Source organism: Anguilla rostrata, chromosome 17 (assembly GCF_018555375.3).
Source record: "Anguilla rostrata isolate EN2019 chromosome 17, ASM1855537v3, whole genome shotgun sequence".
Lineage (NCBI taxonomy): Eukaryota > Metazoa > Chordata > Actinopteri > Anguilliformes > Anguillidae > Anguilla > Anguilla rostrata.
Window position 1 is genome coordinate 20,674,807 of NC_057949.1, and position 18,584 is coordinate 20,693,390.

At 50.3% G+C, this 18,584-nt stretch overlaps 1 protein-coding gene and 4 non-coding genes across 6 annotated transcripts; all 5 read left to right on the plus strand.

Annotated features, from left to right (window-relative positions):
• The first annotated feature begins 381 nt into the window (after nt 1-381).
• LOC135244248 (transportin-2) lies at nt 382-16,655 on the plus strand. Of its 2 annotated transcripts, none has more exons than XM_064316574.1 (25): nt 382-550; nt 2,219-2,325; nt 3,024-3,099; nt 4,278-4,427; nt 5,022-5,128; nt 5,673-5,806; nt 6,180-6,261; nt 6,410-6,532; nt 7,119-7,237; nt 7,834-7,894; nt 8,417-8,588; nt 8,728-8,880; nt 9,685-9,910; nt 10,291-10,462; nt 11,086-11,172; nt 11,284-11,391; nt 11,986-12,144; nt 13,524-13,611; nt 13,837-13,935; nt 14,336-14,431; nt 14,857-14,932; nt 15,308-15,407; nt 15,648-15,722; nt 16,292-16,439; nt 16,521-16,655. In XM_064316574.1, exons 2-24 carry the CDS (start codon nt 2,227-2,229, stop codon nt 16,397-16,399), a joined length of 2,670 nt encoding a protein of 889 aa, XP_064172644.1. In that variant the 5' UTR covers nt 382-550; nt 2,219-2,226; the 3' UTR covers nt 16,400-16,439; nt 16,521-16,655. The 2 variants fall into 2 exon arrangements, with proteins under 2 accessions (XP_064172644.1, XP_064172643.1); XM_064316573.1 differs by having other exon boundaries at nt 383-645.
• LOC135244294 (small nucleolar RNA SNORD41) lies at nt 4,833-4,901 on the plus strand. Its single transcript, XR_010326952.1, has one exon. It is a non-coding gene; the product is annotated as a small nucleolar RNA SNORD41 (small nucleolar RNA).
• LOC135244295 (small nucleolar RNA SNORD41) lies at nt 5,279-5,349 on the plus strand. The gene has a single exon (XR_010326953.1). It is a non-coding gene; the product is annotated as a small nucleolar RNA SNORD41 (small nucleolar RNA).
• Nucleotides 6,834-6,904, plus strand: LOC135244296 (small nucleolar RNA SNORD41). The gene has a single exon (XR_010326954.1). It is a non-coding gene; the product is annotated as a small nucleolar RNA SNORD41 (small nucleolar RNA).
• LOC135244297 (small nucleolar RNA SNORD41) lies at nt 8,142-8,212 on the plus strand. Its single transcript, XR_010326955.1, has one exon. It is a non-coding gene; the product is annotated as a small nucleolar RNA SNORD41 (small nucleolar RNA).
• Nucleotides 16,656-18,584: the final 1,929 nt, after the last annotated feature.

An 18,584-nucleotide genomic window follows, 5' to 3' on the forward strand; every position in this document is an offset into this window, starting at 1 on the left:
TGTTGTATCCATTACAGTAAGCATTATATTACATTTCAAGGAGCAAGATAGATAAAAACTTAGCAAAAGGATTTTGCAACACAGCAATTGTAAAACAGAGTTTCTTTTTTGACAAAACCCACAAGTGTTGTTTACACGAATAAACGTTGACATCATAGAATTACATGGGTGTATTTGTGCTGTATTTCAAAATGAAAGTATTTTAACTTCATTTGGGACACAGTATCTACTAGGTAACAGCCTCTTTTTTTCTAAACAGCATCAGGGAAAACTGAGATCCAAAAAAATAAGTTGATGGTCTCCAGAATGCCACTTTCATGCGGAAACTGCTGAACTTGAGCTTCTGAAGAATTTTGCATGTGCCCCCAATGATTGGCCAAGGGCAGGGTCAGGACGTCGTACGGAAGCCGACGTGGCTCATCGCTGGAGTTGCGACGGAGCGCATACCTCCGCGCTTCTTCATTCCAAGCCCGAGCGCGGCACTAAGCACGGGCCCGGGAGCTAGCACGAGACAGCGGCCGCGGCTTTTGAGAGAAACGGTGGAATCCTGGTAACGGCCTCTGTTTTTAACACAATCGCCGTTTATTAATCACGGTCGAGATACGACGACGACGAAAGCGAGACTAGACATCAGTGTTACTTCAGGTAACGTTAAACGCTGTGATGTCGTTGTTCTCAAAATCGTGTTGGTTAGTAGCTAGCCATCTCAGCTACTTTAAGAGGACAGAAAGGAGAGGGACCCGTGGCTAAAACGCGCTCGCATATACTCAATTCTGGTCTTAGTTTATTTTATATTTTATTTAATTGTCATCGTATTTTGCCTATAGTTTTAGTGCCCGATTCATGTTAAAATATTTAGTCTGATTGTTGGATGTTGAAGTTGTTACCCAGCTTCTGAATAATAAAACGGAGGCCGTTCCGGCCTTGATTGGCGCCGAACCGGGGACTATCGTAGTTTAATGGGCGGTTGGCTACAGCCTGGTAACTTGCGTTTTTTGTTGGATCGATCTGTGGCAGTTAAGTGAAACTGGAAGGTAGCGAAACTAGTTGTGTTGGAGTATATTATCAGATAACTATGAATTTTGATATTTAGCCAAACATCAGAATACGAACGTTGGTTACTAGCTAATGTTGGTAACAAGACATGGTTTTCTAGCCATCATAATCCCTTCAGTTTGGCCGCTAGCTAACGTTAGCCAGGCGTGACTAGACTCACAACCTTGTAGCTAATGCTTTTCTAAAGTTAGATGGTTACTGGGGAACTGCTAGCTGTTGCCAGCTAACATTAGGTCTAGCCGAAGTTGCCTTTTATTTTCAGGTGGCTCTCTTGTTATGTAGCATAACGGGTGGCTCATCTCGAAGAATCGGAAGCAGATAGCCTGGTGTGGGGGTGGGGGCAGGATTAGGGTGGTTAAGCCGGGTCATAGGGAGATTTTGCTCCGTGTGTTCGATAAATCTGGCATGGTTTTTCTCGACCCAATCCGATTCTTTACATGTCGGCAGACTGGGTGTGTGTGAGAGAGTTGGAGTTTTGTAACGTTTTTGTTTGAATGTAGCCACACTGCGCTTGCTCGTACTGCACGATCCAGCACACGCGATTCCCAAGGCCCAGACCATGTGCATGGGTTCCAATATATATATACATATATATATATCTAGCTGGCAGGATAACTCATCCAGGGAAACACCGGCGATCCTGTTTCATACATTGGACAATACATTTAGTGTAATTTACTGATTACAATGTGCTAAGTGTTAACACGGTGCTTCCGTAAAGTTAGTCGAAGTTGCGAAGCGACGGTTGTAGTATGTGATAAATGTACGCGTTTTATTGAGTAAATGGAGAACAGGCAACCTGGTTACGATTTCACGAATATACATAGTGATCTCACACCGCTTAAGGTCTCTCCGATGCCCCCCCCTCCACTTTTTTTAATCGCCGGTTTTTATCAGTTCGATTTTAGTTCCGAAACAGTTCAGCAGTTCCCGTATTAAGCGCGTGTGTTGCCAACCTATTTCAGACGTTAGTCTAGACCGTTTTCGTCTCCATCTGAGGATGTGTGTGCGTGAACCGGCAGAAATGTGAAACTGACATTCATTTGCCTGCAGTTGGCATCTGGTTTGCCAGCGTGACTTTAATTAAGACCCGGAGGCATGCATGTGATGGTCGCGGTCACGCATTTCTTTCCCGCTCACTGCTGTGTTCGTGTGTTCGCAGATCCGAGTATGGAGTGGCAGCCGGACGAACAGGGACTTCAGCAGGTTCTCCAGCTCCTGAAGGACTCGCAGTCTCCGAACACGGCCACGCAGAGAGCTGTGCAACAAGTATCCTCGTGCTTACTGGCCCTTAGGCTGGAGGAGTGGGCTTGCAGGAGGGGAGTGTATGAGGACAGAGAGGAGGCAGGGAGTTGATGTGTTTCTTGTGCCTGAATGTTCTATTTGGGCACCCCCCCCCCCACTGAAGAACCTCATGCCCCCCCCCCTCCCCAGCCTGCCACATCTCACATTGTTGGTGGGGGAGGGTGTGATACAGGGTTCTGGGTTTTGTTGAGGGAGGCAGGCTTGTGCAGAAGGCCACACCTCACTCCCAGGAAGCATTCTGGCCTGTCTGTGACTAGAATGCGAAGGCACTTGCATTGCTTTTTGCCTCCCCTTTTGACATCTTGTTTTTGAGGTATTAGTGGAATGGTGTCATGTGCTCCCTGGTTTAAAGACAATTATCCTGTGTTTGAAGCTACTGTTGCTGTTTAGATATCGCAGGGAAGAAGCCAAAATGAAATTTGTTTTCAGGACCTGAACTATGGCTATGGCTGAGGTGCACTTTTAGTTCACCAGTATTTTACTGCAGTCTTTTCCTCTGCGTGAGACTGTGTCACATTAGTTACTCTGTGTGAGATTAGCCATTAGCCTACATTGGTCATGTAGGGTTTGACACCCCTATAGTATGAGGAGCAAGAGCACAGATGTGAACTCCATAGTGACTTTGCCCGAGCAGTGTTGATTGTCCTTAACGGCGCTGCCAGAAACTGGAACAGCTGAACCAGTACCCCGACTTCAACAACTATCTCATCTTCGTCCTCACCAGACTGAAAACCGAAGGTAGGCCTTCCTTCCTGCTTTCCTCGTCGATGCAGAAGAGTTGTGCGTCTCATTGTCTGGCTGCACGTTGCGAAAGTGCAAAAAAGTAAATGTTAAAGGAGATGGCAGAGGTGGCCGAGGGTAAATCAGCTTTATTTTCACCTGCACTTTTGTTTAGCTGAGAGAGGTGCGGCCTGCCCAGTTCTTAGAGCCCCGTTTTTTCAGGGCGTGTACAGCTTGCTCGTTGTTCATTCAGCTTAACCCGCTGCAGTGCATATGAAGTGGGATGGCATGCATTCTGAAGGTGTGGTTGCATTATTTGTAGTTAATTGCGCCCCCTTCTTGTGTGCCTTCATGAGTGTTGTCGGATGTTTTGTGAGACTGATTTACTGCAGTTATGTGCGCACCTGTGTTTCATGTTGCTGAAGAGCGTGAGAATCGCCACTGCAGAACTGCCTGCATATGCAATGCATCAAAAGTGCTGTTTGAAGGTGTCTGTCTGTGCTGTTGTGACTTGGTTCATCTGGATGGCTCCTCCCATTCATACTCGCCATAAGTATCAGTGGATCTGCACAACTCGGTAGGGCCTGAAACACTCCTCCGGATTGGGGTCCAAACGCACCTCATCTGAGTCGGACACACCAAGGGTTCACCGTCAAATTAAACCGCGCAAGTGGACAAATAGAGGTGACGTCCGATTGACTGCGTAGATAAACAGAACGATAAGGATAAAGGTGTTAATTTAACCCTAGTTAATATTGCAGAGCTAATATTGGAGTTCTTGATTGTGACTTTCCTGTTGAGGACTGAATCAGGGTGAAAAATTGGTGTCATTTGTTCTTTAAAAATAAAACAACTGTGGTCGTGTAGGATGGTAAGTATTGATGGTAGGTTGTTAAAGTTTTAAAAAAGTCTTTTTAAACTCCTTTTCATGCCTCTGCCTTGCTCTACATCTCTGGAATTCTTCTCTCCCCACAACTGCACTGCATTCCTCCCTCCGTTTCTCTCGCTCCTTTCCCACCCCCTGCCTCTGTGCGTCCGCTATGCATTTCTCCCCGTTCTCTCTTTCACTCACCATTCTTTCGCTCCTCCCTTTTTTCCCCCTGTTCGGTGCCTTCCTTTGACCCTTTCCCTCCTTCGCTCTCTCTCTCTCTCTCTCTTTCCCTCCTTCGCTCTCTCTCTCTCTCTCTCTCTCTCAGATGAGCCCACTCGCTCTCTCAGCGGCCTGATTCTGAAGAACAATGTTAAGGCGCACTACCAGAACTTCCCCCCGCCGGTGGCCGAGTTCATCAAGGGCGAGTGCCTGAACAACATCGGCGACCCGTCCCCCCTCATCCGCGCCACCATCGGTGAGTTTCCCCTGTGAAAGTCTCCCTGTCCTTTTGCCTTGTGTGATTGGTTAGATTGTGTGTGCCTCCCTGTTCTTTTGTCTTATGATTGGTCGGACTGTGGGACCTCCTGTCTCTTCTGTCCTGCTCCCATGTGTCTCTTCTGCTAAGGTTTGCATGTACATTTAAGACATTTAAGCTGCTCTTATTCAGAGCGACTTATACACCTTACATTCTTTGCATACAATCTTTACATTTACACAGCTGTATATTTTACTGATGCTGTTCAGTGTTAAGTACCTTGCTCGAGTGGCAGTGCTCAGCCTGGGAAGCGAACCAACAACCTGTTTTACTAGCCCAGTTCCCTTACCATTATACTACACTGACACTTCCCTTATTTCACGCACTCCTCTGTCTGTTCTCTCTCTGGAGATGATGTACACATGGACAGCTGATGCTCACTGATGGTGTTTGTATTCATACTGTCTGATCCAGAGTGCTCATTTACTGTGTATCTAAGATGGGGGGTGCACTCCTGTCTTTTTGGTTCCCTGGCTATGGCCAGTTTCCTAACTTGTCTGTCTGTCTGTCTGTCTGTCTGTCTCCACGCCTCAGGTATCCTGATCACGACCATCGCCTCTAAAGGGGAGCTGCAGACCTGGCCAGAGCTTCTGCCTCAGCTCTGCAACCTACTCAACTCTGAGGACTACAACACCTGCGAGGTCAGAGTCTGCTGTAGCACACTTCCTTTCGCTCTCTCTCGCCTCCTCCCTTCTTCAGTTCCCCCCCCACTCTACTCCCGCCTTCTGCTCTCCTTTCCCTTCCTTTCTTCATCCCCCTCTCTCTCCCACCTCCTCTCTACACACCTGTGTCTGGATGTGATGGACAATCCAAGACCTATGATTATCCGTGATGTTGGATGTATTCATACTGTCTGATCCAGTCGGTGGGACCAGGTCTATGTTACTCTTGCTCTGTGTAGGATTTCTTCTGTCTGAATCTCTTCTTCTCTCTTTGATTTTTTGACTGTGTGCTCATTCAGGTCTCTTATTTTCACCAAAGCATGCCAAGAGTTTGACTCTTCCATTCTGTCTTCCTTAGAGTTGGGATCAGTTCCTTTTTCAGTTCAGTGAACTCATAAATTGAATTGGAAAAATCCTCGTAGAACATTTTATTACGATCCCAGCCCCGATCTTACTGCATTTGATTTCTCTTGTCTGCCTTGTACTGTTGCTCTGAGTTTGACTCATTGTGTCTTGTTCTCAGGGCTCCTTCGGCGCTCTGCAGAAGATCTGCGAGGACTCTTCCGAGCTCCTGGACAGCGACGCGCTGAACCGTCCCCTCAACATCATGATCCCCAAATTCCTGCAGTTCTTCAAACACTGCAGCCCCAAGATCAGGTGTGTGAGGGGCCCCCAGCGTGTCTCCCTTCCCACAGCCCCCCACCAGTCTTCTACCTGTTAGTTAGTGCTGCACCAGTCCAGTTGAACAGTTCATCATTTGGTTTGAATTTTGGTGAACACCTTTATTATTGATGCAAGAAAGTGTTATTCACGCATTGTGTAGTTGTGGAAGCAGGCACTTGCACACAACCTGCAGTTTTAGGCACCATTGTGTTACCATTCATGAAATGGAAAGTGTTCATTTTCATTGTAGAGGGTTCTCTGTAAACAGGTATTGATAGTGATGTTTTCACTCCTGGTACCCGTGCACTCCTGCTAATGCCGACTCTCACTCTTTCCTCACTCTCCCTCTCTCCCTCCCTCTCTCTAGATCGCACGCCATTGCCTGTGTGAACCAGTTCATCATCGGTAGAGCGCAGGCCCTGATGGACAACATTGACACCTTCATCGAGGTGAGCGTTGAGCGTGGGTATTGGTGTTGAGGTGTCAGCCGCATTAACCCCGGTGCCGCTCGTAACCCTGCGCAGCATAAGGTTGGAACTGTGGTCATTTTCTCTCTCTCTCTGTCTCTCCCTCCCCCCCTCCCTCCCTCCCTCTCAGAGCCTGTTTGCGCTGGCTGCAGACGAGGACTCGGAGGTGAGGAAGAACGTGTGCCGCGCCCTGGTCATGCTGCTGGAGGTCCGAATCGACCGGCTCATCCCCCACATGCACAGCATCATACAGGTGAGACTCCGCCCCCGAGTTTCCCCCCAGCCCTCACTGGGGCCTTTCATACGGTCTAGTGAATGAGCTTCAGCACACCAGCCTTCTCTCTCCGGCACTCTGAGATTCCCCATCCTCCCACATCTCTCTCCCTTTCTCCTCCTTTGTCTTTCTCTCTTTCTCTTTCTCTCCTTCTCTCTCCCTCCCCCTCTTTTGTTCATTCTCTCACTCTCTCCCCCCCTTTCTCGTGCCCTCTGCGATGCTCTCTCTCGTGCTTTCTCTATCCCTCTCTCTCTGTATCTGACTGAAGTGTATTGTTAATCTGGGAGTGATGACAGTTTTATTTGTGAGAATCAGCTGTGATGTTTCATGTATTCATACTGTCTGACCCTCTGCACTCACAGCCCGCTGGTCTCTCTCGCTGGAGACGGGTGGAACAGCTGTGATGTGATGTACGGCCCAGCGGCCTGGATGACGTTTAGGCCTTTGAGAGAAAGCACTCTGTGAACCTGTTGAACTTTGGCTGAAGCTCTAGCGGACTAGCCGCTGGATTCTCGCCCGCTCTTTCACACCTCCGCTGATCCCCCCCACCCCTTCTGTCACTCAGTACATGCTGCAGCGCACGCAGGACCCCGATGAGAACGTGGCTCTGGAGGCCTGCGAGTTCTGGCTCACCCTGGCAGAGCAGCCCATCTGCAAGGACGTTCTGGCAGGACACCTAGTGCAGTGAGTATCGGATCTTTACTCTTGGAGTGGGTATAGCATCTTTACTGTTTGGTTCGCTGAGTATAGCATCTTGACATCTTGTTTCTGATAAGTCGCTGGTTCTCTCGTGGACGGGTGAACAGTGGAGTGATGATGTGCGAGCGTGATGACTTACGGCATTGAGTATAGCCTCTGATGTTGATTTGGGCAAAGTTGCAGACTGCGTGGATTGCATCTTACACCTCGCGACCGCCCTTGTCATAGACATCTGCACGCACTGCAGGACAGATGAAGTGGCATCTGGAGCCTGCTTCTGGCACCGTGAGATGACCCATCTTGGACTTCTGCAGGCATAGTGAGTGATATGATCTTACTCTGCAGTGTGAGTATAGCATCTTACTCATGCAGGTGATGTATAGCATCTTTACTGCATGGGGCAGTGTGTGTATAGCATCTTTATTGTGGGTGGCTGTGAGTATAGCATCTTTGTGAGGGGCTGTGAGCATAGCATCTTTATTGTGGGGGGTCTATGACTGGGGGAAGCACTGATTATTTGTGTGTGTCACTCAAAATGAAGGTGAACTTTTCTGCTCGTCCTAACTGGAGTCTCTCCTCAGGCTCATTCCTATCCTGGTGAACGGTATGAAGTACTCTGAGATCGACATCATCTTGCTGAAGGTGAGCCTCCTGCATGCTGGCTGTTCTTTGACTGTCCTTTAGGGAATGAACGAAGGGCTTTATAATTCTGGAAAGTATGTGGAAATGTACTTGGCTTTCTTGAAAACATGCAATAACGGATAGTGAATCGCTCTCCTGTCCTATCTTACAGTGACCTCATGTGTAATTCTGAGATTTTGTGTTGGTGTTCTTCTGTGCTTGGTCTGGGTCTCCCTCCATCTCCCCTCTCTCTCCTCTGGCCGTGTGCCTGGGAGTGATGACAGCTTTATTCGTGAGAATCAGCTGTGATGTTTCATGTGTTCATACTGTCTGACCCGCTGTGGCCACAGCCAGCCGGTCTCTCCCGCTGGAGACTGCTGCAGCTTCTGTAACGCCACCATGGCGGGTGACCAGGGAGAGAGAGAGAGAGTCTCTAATTCAATCAACTTTTCTGAGATGAGCCCGGTCTCCATGTGAAATGCGATTTGACGCACCTGCGCGGTTTCGGTGAGGTAACGTTGGGCGGGTCTGTGCGGTCTCCAGGGCGACGTGGAGGAGGACGAGGCGGTGCCCGACAGCGAGCAGGACATCAAGCCGCGCTTCCACAAGTCGCGCACCGTCACCCTGCAGCACGAGGGCGGGGGCGGCGAGGAGGGCGAGGACATCGACGAGGACGAAGACGACGACGACGACACGCTGTCCGACTGGAACCTGCGTGAGTGCCTCCCCTCTGACCTGCTGTCCGTTCGTCCGTCCGTCCGTCTGGCTTCTCTCCTGCTGTCCGTCCGGTTGACGACCCGCATACCCTGCTGGGGTCATTAGCGTCTCTGATTTTGATTCTGTTCCCCGCGCAGGTAAGTGCTCTGCGGCTGCTCTGGACGTCCTGGCTAACGTGTTTCGAGACGACCTGCTGCCCCACCTCCTCCCCCTGCTGAAGGGCCTGCTGTTCCACCCGGACTGGGTCATCAAGGAGTCCGGCATCCTGGTGCTGGGAGCCATCGCCGAGGGTACGAGTCTGTCTGTCTGTCTGTCTGTCTGATCCCAGCTCCCCAGGCCTGGCCCTCTATTCTCTCTCCCCATCCTCTCTCTCTTCCACTCTCTCCCTGCCTCTTTCCCTCCTGTCTCTCCATCTCTCTGCTGTCTATGCTCATCCATATCTTCCCCATGTCTGTGCTCACTCCCACTCCGTAGAAACCATCAGAACTCCGCTGTGTTCATTATGCTGTAATCCCATAATGCAGCTGTTTCACTGGTACTGCTTCCATATTCACTTGGAGTTAGCCGGTGAACAGCTTTGGGTTGTAAGCCCCTCTCTGTTTGGACAGCGTGCTCCCTCTCTGGAGGTGCAGTCTGTCCTCAAGGGCTCTGCTGTTGCTGAAATGCAGGCTGTGACTCTTCTTTCCTCATGCCAAGTGTTACGCAATGACTCATTTTCCCCCATGACTGACCTAGTTAATAAGGCTAATAGGATGAAGGCTAATTGGATTCCGTGTGCGGGGATATTTCATATTGCACAGGGGCCTGCGCTTGTGCAGCTTTTGGCTCAAGCGGTCATGCGATGAGTCGCAATGAAAGACTTCTAAAAAATCATCCCAGAAGCCCCATAATCTTAAAATTAAACGGTTGAGAATATTTATACGTCTTTTTATAAAGGTCTGTCCTTCATAAAGACTTTCCCCACTGACTGGGTATGAGACTGAGTATTAGTATCAGTGTCCGTGAGTGGGACGGTCTCATGACTGGGTGTCAGTGTCCATGAGCGGGCCAGTGTGTGTTTTCGGTGTGCTAACCCCCCCCCTCCGCCCCCCCAGGCTGCATGCAGGGCATGGTGCCCTACCTGCCCGAGCTCATCCCGCACCTGATCCAGTGCCTGTGCGATAAGAAGGCCCTGGTGCGCTCCATCGCCTGCTGGACGCTCAGCCGCTACGCCCACTGGGTGGTGAGCCAGCCGCCCGACTCGCACCTGAAGCCGCTGATGACCGAGCTGCTCAAGCGCATCCTGGACGGGAACAAGAGGGTGCAGGAGGCCGCCTGCAGGTGAGTCCGCCTCTGTGTGTGTCTGTCTTGCTGCGTCTTGCAAGTCTGTTTGTGTTGCAGTCTCTGTGTGTTGTGGTCTGTCTTTATGGCTGTCTGTCTCTCACTGTGTCCGTCTCTGTCCATCTGAGTGTCTGATTTTGTGTGTGTCTTTGTTGGTGTCTGTCTGTCTGTCTGTCTGTGTATGTGCGCTTGCTGTATCCATCACCTGAAACTTCAGCCATATCATTATAAGCAGAACTGTCCTCTTCCATCAGAAATTTGCCTTCATCATCTTTGGGACTCTTGAGCGCAAACTGTGAGTGTAACACTCTCCGTCTTTCCCCCCCTCTTTCCTCCCACTTTCCTTCACCTCCCTCTTCCCTCCCTCTCTCCTCCCTCAGTGCGTTCGCCACCCTGGAGGAGGAGGCGTGCACGGAGCTGGTGCCCTACCTGAGCTTCATCCTGGACACGCTGGTGTTCGCCTTCGGGAAGTACCAGCACAAGAACCTGCTCATCCTGTACGACGCCATCGGCACGCTGGCCGACTCCGTGGGGCACCACCTCAACCAGCCGGTCAGTTCCGCCCCCCCGCGCCCGGTCGGCCTGGCCCCGCCCCCGGGTTACAGCGGTTCACACACACACACACACACACACACACACACACACACACACACCAAAAGGCAAATGAGTTCACGCGTGTATTTCGGCCTGTCTTATCCAGAGCGACTTTCGTACGTTCGCTGATGATGCGTTTGTTTCCCAGCCGTCGCTCACCCTGACGCTCTGGGTGTGATGTGCGTTGCTTTTCATTCTAAGCACTACCCAGCAGCTGCAGTGTAGAGTCCAGTTCTCTGCCCTCTGCACCCCTCTCTCGTGCTACAGAGTCCCTATTGGCTGATTGTGTTTACTGTGACACTAGTATTCTTTCCAGTCCTGTTTATTAGTGTGTGTGGACAGAGTGACACTTGTTTATTGATGGTGTTTAAGTCATGTCACGGTTAAGAAATGCCTGTGACTTGTGTGCTGCTCTCTGTCCTAGTTTTGGGTGGTGCACTGAGTGCTCTGTTTGTAAAGCAGGTGTTAATAGTTGTGCTTGTTTTTAAGTCTTTCTATTCAGGAGCCCTTGTCGTGTTTTAGGTACTCTTCCGATGTACCTGTGAGAGTCTCACTTGACCGTTGTGACCCCCTCCCCTCAGGAATACATCCAGAAGCTGATGCCCCCCCTCATTCAGAAATGGAACGAGCTGAAGGACGAGGACAAGGACCTGTTCCCTCTTCTGGAGGTGAGGCTTCTGCTCCCCCATGCCCCCCTCTCCCTGTTTCCTGGGAGGGTGAATGCTCTTCTGCGCGTTCTCTCTCACACCTCAGTCACCCTGCTCTCTGTCGCCATCTAGTGTCTGTCGTCGGTGGCCACGGCCCTGCAGAGCGGCTTCCTGCCGTACTGTGAGCCGGTGTACCAGCGCTGCGTCACCCTGGTGCAGAAGACCCTCGCCCAGGCCATGGTGAGCCGCCCGCGCCGCCCTCCGCACACGCCGCGCTGCGGCCCAAACCCCAGCCGCTGATTTCTGCCGTGGCATCACGGCGTGAATACGTCACCGTCTGCAGAAACCCTGTTTCACGGGAGGCTTTACGTACTCCCCAAATGGTCAGAGGAGCCGCGTGTCTGCAGCATGTCACTTGATTTGATCAGCTGGAATTTAAAAAATTGTTTTTATGTGTTTTAAACGCGTTTTGTTTTTTTGAGTTGAGTCAGCGCTTTGAGTCCACCAACTGCAAAGCCCAACGGTCCACTGAGGAATCTGAATGGTGGTGGCGTTGTAATTTAAGAGGTAGCATAGTGTAATGGTTTGGGACCTGGGCTTGTAACCTCAAAGTTGCTGGTTCAGTTCCTGCGCAGGATGCTGCTGTTGCATCACATACAATCATATATAAATGTATTAATGCATACTGTCTAAAAGAAAAGGCTGAATCTGTGTCGCTCTGGGTAAGAGTGTATGCAATGAAGTACTTGCAATGAAATGTAAATGTTAATGTAATTGTGGGCTGTCACGTATCGTGGGCACATTTTGACGGCTCTCCTCTCCCTTCCCCGCCAGATGTACAACCAGCACCCGGACCAGTACGAGGCCCCCGATAAGGACTTCATGATCGTGGCCCTGGACCTGCTGAGCGGCCTGGCCGAGGGCCTGGGGGTCCACGTGGACCAGCTGGTGGCCCGCAGCAACATCATGACCCTGCTCTTCCAGTGCATGCAGGTACACAGCTGCCTGCCGTCAGGGTCCCTTACTGCAGTGAGGCTCCAGGTATGAGCATCAGGGTCCCTTACTGCAGTGAGGCTCCAGGTATGAGCATCAGGGTCCCTTACTGCAGTGAGGCTCCAGGTATGAGCATCAGGGTCCCTTACTGCAGTGAGGCTCCAGGTATGAGCTCAGGTCCCTTACTGCAGTGAGCTCAGGTATGAGCATCAGGTCCTTACTGCAGTGAGGCTCCAGGTATGAGCATCAGGGTCTCTTACTGCAGTGAGGCTCCAGGTATGAGCATCAGGGTCTCTTACTGCAGTGAGGCTCCAGGTATGAGCATCAGGGTCTCTTACTGCAGTGAGGCTCCAGGTATGAGCATCAGGGTCTCTTACTGCAGTGAGGCTCCAGGTATGAGCATCAGGGTCCCTTACTGCAGTGAGGCTCCAGGTATGAGCATCAGGGTCCCTTACTGCAGTGAGGCTCCAGGTATGAGCATCAGGGTCCCTTACTGCAGTGAGGCTCCAGGTATGAGCGTCAGGGTCCCTTACTGCAGTGAGGCTCCAGGTATGAGCATCAGGGTCCCTTACTGCAGTGAGGCTCCAGGTATGAGCATCAGGGTCCCTTACTGCAGTGAGGCTCCAGGTATGAGCATCAGGGTCCCTTACTGCAGTGAGGCTCCAGGTATGAGCGTCAGGGTCTCTTACTGCAGTGAGGCTCCAGGTATAAGCGTCAGGGTCTCTTACTGCAGTGAGGCTCCAGGTATGAGCATCAGGGTCCCTTACTGCAGTGAGGCTCCAGGTATGAGCATCAGGGTCCCTTACTGCAGTGAGGCTCCAGGTATAGCATCAGGGTCCCTTACTGCAGTGAGGCTCCAGGTATGAGCATCAGGGTCCCTTACTGCAGTGAGGCTCCAGGTATGAGCATCAGGGTCCCTTACTGCAGTGAGGCTCCAGGTATGAGCATCAGGGTCCCTTACTGCAGTGAGGCTCCAGGTATGAGCATCAGGGTCTCTTACTGCAGTGAGGCTCCAGGTATGAGCATCAGGGTCCCTTACTGCAGTGAGGCTCCAGGTATGAGCATCAGGGTCTCTTACTGCAGTGAGGCTCCAGGTATGAGCATCAGGGTCTCTTACTGCAGTGAGGCTCCAGGTATGAGCATCAGGGTCCATTATGACAATGAGTTGTGGTACAGACATCATGATCTGTTACTACAGTGAGTCTCTGGGAAGGGCCATTATGTCCATTGTTAGAAACATTCTCCAGGTGCTGTAATGCAGTGGGTAAGACGTCCCCAGCAGTAGAAAGTGTGGGGCCCTGTAGCCCGCGTGGCTTTGTGCTGCTCAGTGTGGCTGTGGAGCTCAGGTTGATCGCAGTGTTCCGGTGTGTTCTCTGCAGGACACCATGCCGGAGGTGAGGCAGAGCTCCTTCGCGCTGCTGGGAGACCTGACCAAGGCCTGCTTCCCTCACGTCAAGCCCTGCATCGGTGAGTTCCCCCCCCCCCACACGTCTGCGGCCTGGTGCCGGTCCCCGTAAACCACACTGGCCTGACAAATGTGTGATAAACGCAGAATCTCCTGGGATGGTGAATGGTGTAGCGGAGTTGCATTGTGAGGAAGCGAATGGGCTCAGGGTTAGGGACCAGGCCCCGTCTGGTTGGGCAGCGTGTGGGGCTTCAACGGCGTCCGTTTCTCTTCCGTCTCATCTCCAGCGGAGTTCATGCCGATCCTGGGCACCAACCTGAACCCGGAGTTCATCTCCGTGTGCAACAACGCCACCTGGGCCATCGGGGAGATCTCCATGCAGATGGGTGAGTGACTGACGGGCAGGGGGGCGTGTGCGTCTTACCTTCATCTGTGCAGTCAATTTGAGTGGTCCGGGTAGCCTGTGTGAGTACGTGTGCGTCTTTGAGTGCGTGTGCGCGCACGCGAGAGGGGGTCAAGCATTCAGGATAGTGACAGTGTGCAATTTCTCAACAGGAAAGAATGTGAGGAAGGACGGAGGTGATTGTGCAGGTGAGCTAGGGAGTGAGGGCAGGGCAGGCAGCCAATCAGCTTTCAGCACGCAGCCAATCAGCTTCGCAGCACGTAGCCAGGATGTAGAGCAGTGCCAGGGGATGTTTTGCTGTCATGCCTTTCCACACACGCGTGTCGATGCTGAGGTGGTGGTGAGGGTGGAGAAGGGTCTTCCTCACTGTGGCTGTCTTGCAGGAGCGGAGATGCAGCCTTATGTGGGGCTGGTCCTCAGCAACCTGGTGGAGATCATCAACCGCCCCAACACGCCCAAAACCCTGCTGGAAAACACAGGTGCGCTCACGTTTGAAAAGTGCTCAGCCAATGAGAGAGGCTTGTCAAACGCTAGGCCAAAGAGAGGAGGCACTGCTGGTCGTGTAGTTCTGATTCTGTGTACCTTAGGTGCCAGGGACTTTGACTCCTTAGAGGGGTTGCCTTGGTGATGACTGCTGTGAATCTCCTGATGTCTTCAGTGAACGTGCAATGTCTCTCCCCCACCTCCCCTCATTGTGGATCAATTTTCTGTTATAACACTAGCATTCCCCCAGCCGTCCAACATGTGATGAACTGAAAACAGACATTCGAAATCTGAACTGACAGTTGTGGATGTTTGGGAAGTTCTGAACGTGTGGGACAATGTCACGTGGTAACCTTGCTACAGAGATGGTGCCTAAAGCATATTACATTACAGCCTCATTTTTCTCCCCGTCTGACCACAGCCATTACGATTGGGCGGCTGGGCTACGTGTGCCCTCAGGAGGTGGCGCCCATGCTGCCGCAGTTTATCCGTCCCTGGTGAGTCTCCGCCCCCCCCCCCCCCCCGGACCCCTAGGCCTGGGAGGTCAGCCCTTATCACAGTATCCCGTCTCCCCAGTGTGTGGGTCTGAGGCCCTGGAGATGTTCCAGTCTCTCCAGCCTTAATTTTCTATGATCTGGTTCTATACTCTATACACATACAATGCAGATTCACCTCTGTATTGGAACATAGACTTAAGGATGTTTTTGTAAGGATGCATGTGCAGTCTCTGCCTGTTATTCGGATTGCTTAGATTAGTGTATTAATTAAATAATTGTACTATTAAAGTTGATATGAGAACAGATTGGCCTTCTTTGTGCACCCTTGATGTAAGCTTTATTTATTTATTCGTTTAAATTTCCTTCCCCTTGTAGGTGTACGTCATTGCGTAATATCCGCGACAACGAGGAGAAGGACTCTGCCTTCCGCGGGATCTGCATGATGATCGGGGTCAACCCCGGAGGAGTGGTGCAGGTGAGCACGGGGCTTGCGGGGTCAGAGGTCAAAGATCACTGAATGCCAGGCTGCAAATAGATTTTTGCCTGGCAGTATCTTGTCCATTTTTCTTTTCTTAGAACAGTAGTTGCATTTTAACTCGCACATCTGGCGCAGTGGCGATCACACTCCCTAGTGGTAGTCGAGGGAATGACAGGTGGGTGTGTGGGGAATCCTGGGGTTAGTGTGCAGTCACACTCAGTGAATCTGTCTCTGTAGGATTTCATCTTCTTCTGCGATGCTGTGGCCTCCTGGGTGAGCCCTAAAGATGACCTGAGAGACATGTTCTTCAAGGTGAGGCTGCGGCAAACGCTGCCCCAGCAAACCCTTCAACTGACAGCACCACAGCAAACCCTTCAACTGACCGCACCACAGCAAACCCTTCAACTGACCGCACCACAGCAAACCCTTCAACTGACCGCACCACAGCAGGCTTCACTGGGAAGCTTCTTATCGCTGTTAATTGTTTCATTACTGTGATGCAAAAAAGGGGAGGGAGAGTCTACACACAGCACAGATGGCCTTTCTCAGGAAATCTTAAGATCCCTTGTGGATGTTTTCAGCTCTGATGTGGCTGTAATTACAGAGTAGATGTAACAACTGAAAAAAGTTGTTCTGTGCCTGTGTCCCTGAATTTTATTTGTAATACAAGTTCTGATTCTGTAACGCTTAAGTGCATTATGGTATATTATCTGTCAAGCATTATGGGATATGTGCTCTGTTGAGCTTGAAGTGCATTGTGGGACATGAGCTCTCTACATTCGAAGTACCCTATGGGATATGAGCCCTGTCGAGCTGTTGTGCATTGTGGGATATGAGCTGCGTACAGTGGAAGTGCTGACACATAAGCCGTGTCCTTGCAGATCCTGCACGGCTTCAAGGATCAGGTCGGGGAGGAGAACTGGCAGCAGTTCTCAGAGCAGTTCCCGCCCTTGCTGAAAGAGAGGCTGTCTGCCTGTTACGGCGTGTAGTCTGTCCACCGCCATTACCCCTGAAGGGGCACCGCTTCAGGTACCGCCACCTTTCTCCCAGCTTTGCACTGTTGGAGAGTCTGCGTTCTCCTCAGGGCTGACCCTCTCCCTCTGTTTTCAGGTGTGCCCGTGGGAGGGTTACTGGGAAACCTCATCCAGCTCTGTGTAATTGCACTGCCCTGATGGTGGGGGACAGGGACGCCACTGGCCCGCCCCCTCCGGACACCCCACCCCCAAGCCCCCGTGTGTCTGTGAGGGTGGGTGGGAGGGGGGAGGGAGGGAGGGGGAGGGAGGTAGGGACAAACCTCTGGGTCGACGCCGAATAAATCCGACATGCTCAGAAAAGGAAAGGGCGGGAACTGAGAGGGAGGGAGGGTGCGGGCGGGCGGGCGGGCGGGAGGCGGAGGCAGGTTCGTAGACTTCTCTACTCGCGGCTAACGCGAACCCGTGGCGGGAGGGAGGGAGGGCGGGCGGGAGGGGGGCGGGAGCCGACAACTGCATCGACGACAGAACCTAAATCGAACCTGGCGCACGCCCACAAATTAACACACCACACGTTATTATAATAATAATAATAATTACAATAGGCAGGCTTACATTTCGGTAGTTTTGCACAGATAGGCTACCGTCAGCCAGGCACATTTGCTTATGTATATTCACAAAGATGCAGTGGAAGTGTACAGGAGGGGCTGTGGGCCAGACTGCTGTAACTCAGTTTAGAATCATACTGAGGTATTGATTAGGGGGGAGAAGCGGGTGCAAATTTTTAAAAATCTGTGATTTATAAGATGTAGCTAACGACAGGGGAGGTATAGAGGAGAAATGGCATCCTTACTACACGAGCATTCATAGGCAGGGAAACGTTTAATATGGGCTCTGTTTGTCCCTGACTCAGCGTATCTGTTTTGCTTTGTGTTTTCGTCTTCCCCCTGGTTGCGGAAATATTTTTTATTTTTTATTTTTTATTTTATTTTTTTTATTTTTAAAAAGAATTCTGTTTCCTGATTAAAGATTAACTGTAGTAGATTCCCCTTTAATTTTTCAGGAAATTGGGACTAATGCCTCCAGGAATTGTAGAATTTAAATACAAGTTTGTTTTTCTAGTTCCGGGAATGAAAGGATTTGAGATTGCATGGTGATCACCTTTTTTTTATTTTTTATTTAAATTTTTTTTTCAGCGATGCATTTTATGCATGGTGCACGCGTCATTTGAGAATGTCTGCCATTAATTCCGTCTTTAAATTTACACAGAATCTGAGGACTCATTGTTATAAGGTACCTTATGCTGATTACCATTATGAAACTGGTCAGCCTGTTGTTATTAGACATTTGATTGTGTCAAGCAGGATAGATTGGTTTGGGAGTTGTATAATAAAGTAACCACTGAGGCCATGTTGAGACGCAAGGTTATGCTGATCTTACAGAAGAATCACACTGCGAGGAGTCTAATACTGTAGTGAAAAGTCTTTTTGCTGCTACTGCTTTTTGTGTTAATTTACTATGGACTTAAAGGAAATAAGTCAGCCGTAAAAAAAATAATAAAAGATCTTTTTAAAGATTAACGCCAGGGGCTTTGTGATGTTATGCACTTTCTTTTCATAGGAAATTTGAAGTGTACTCTTAAAAAGTAATACAGCCGTAAGCCACTGAGCTTTCTTAACATGTAGCAAGTGTACTTTTGGCTTGTGACAAAACGCACACAAAAAAAGATGTATGAAATGCTAATTAAAGAGCCAAATTGAAACACTGTTTTATTTTACAGACTAGTAAAATTTAAGTCTGTGGAAATTTCAGGAGAAGGAGCAAGTGTGATGGGATCTGAAAGGGCTTTTTCAATCAGTCTTCACAGACGGAATGCACAGATTCCATTTCTGTCTGCAACTTTTGGAAAGTTTTGGGATACTTATAAGGTTACCTCTCCCTCAAGAGTATGTGCAGTACCTGGTTAATGACTGGGTTCGATCATACTAGAGCTGTAGCCATGAAGAATAAGCCTGGCACACATGTTAATGCAGTAGATCTTAATCTGAACTATTGGAGCATAGCTTGTCCATCAACCCCCATCAGCCTAACGTAATGTAATTTGTGCAGGAGTCTTCGTCAGTACCTCACCTCGTGTTTGTCAAGTTTCTGAGTTTAACTTCTGTCTGCCTGTTAAACTGACAGCTGCGTGCTTGAGCGCGTT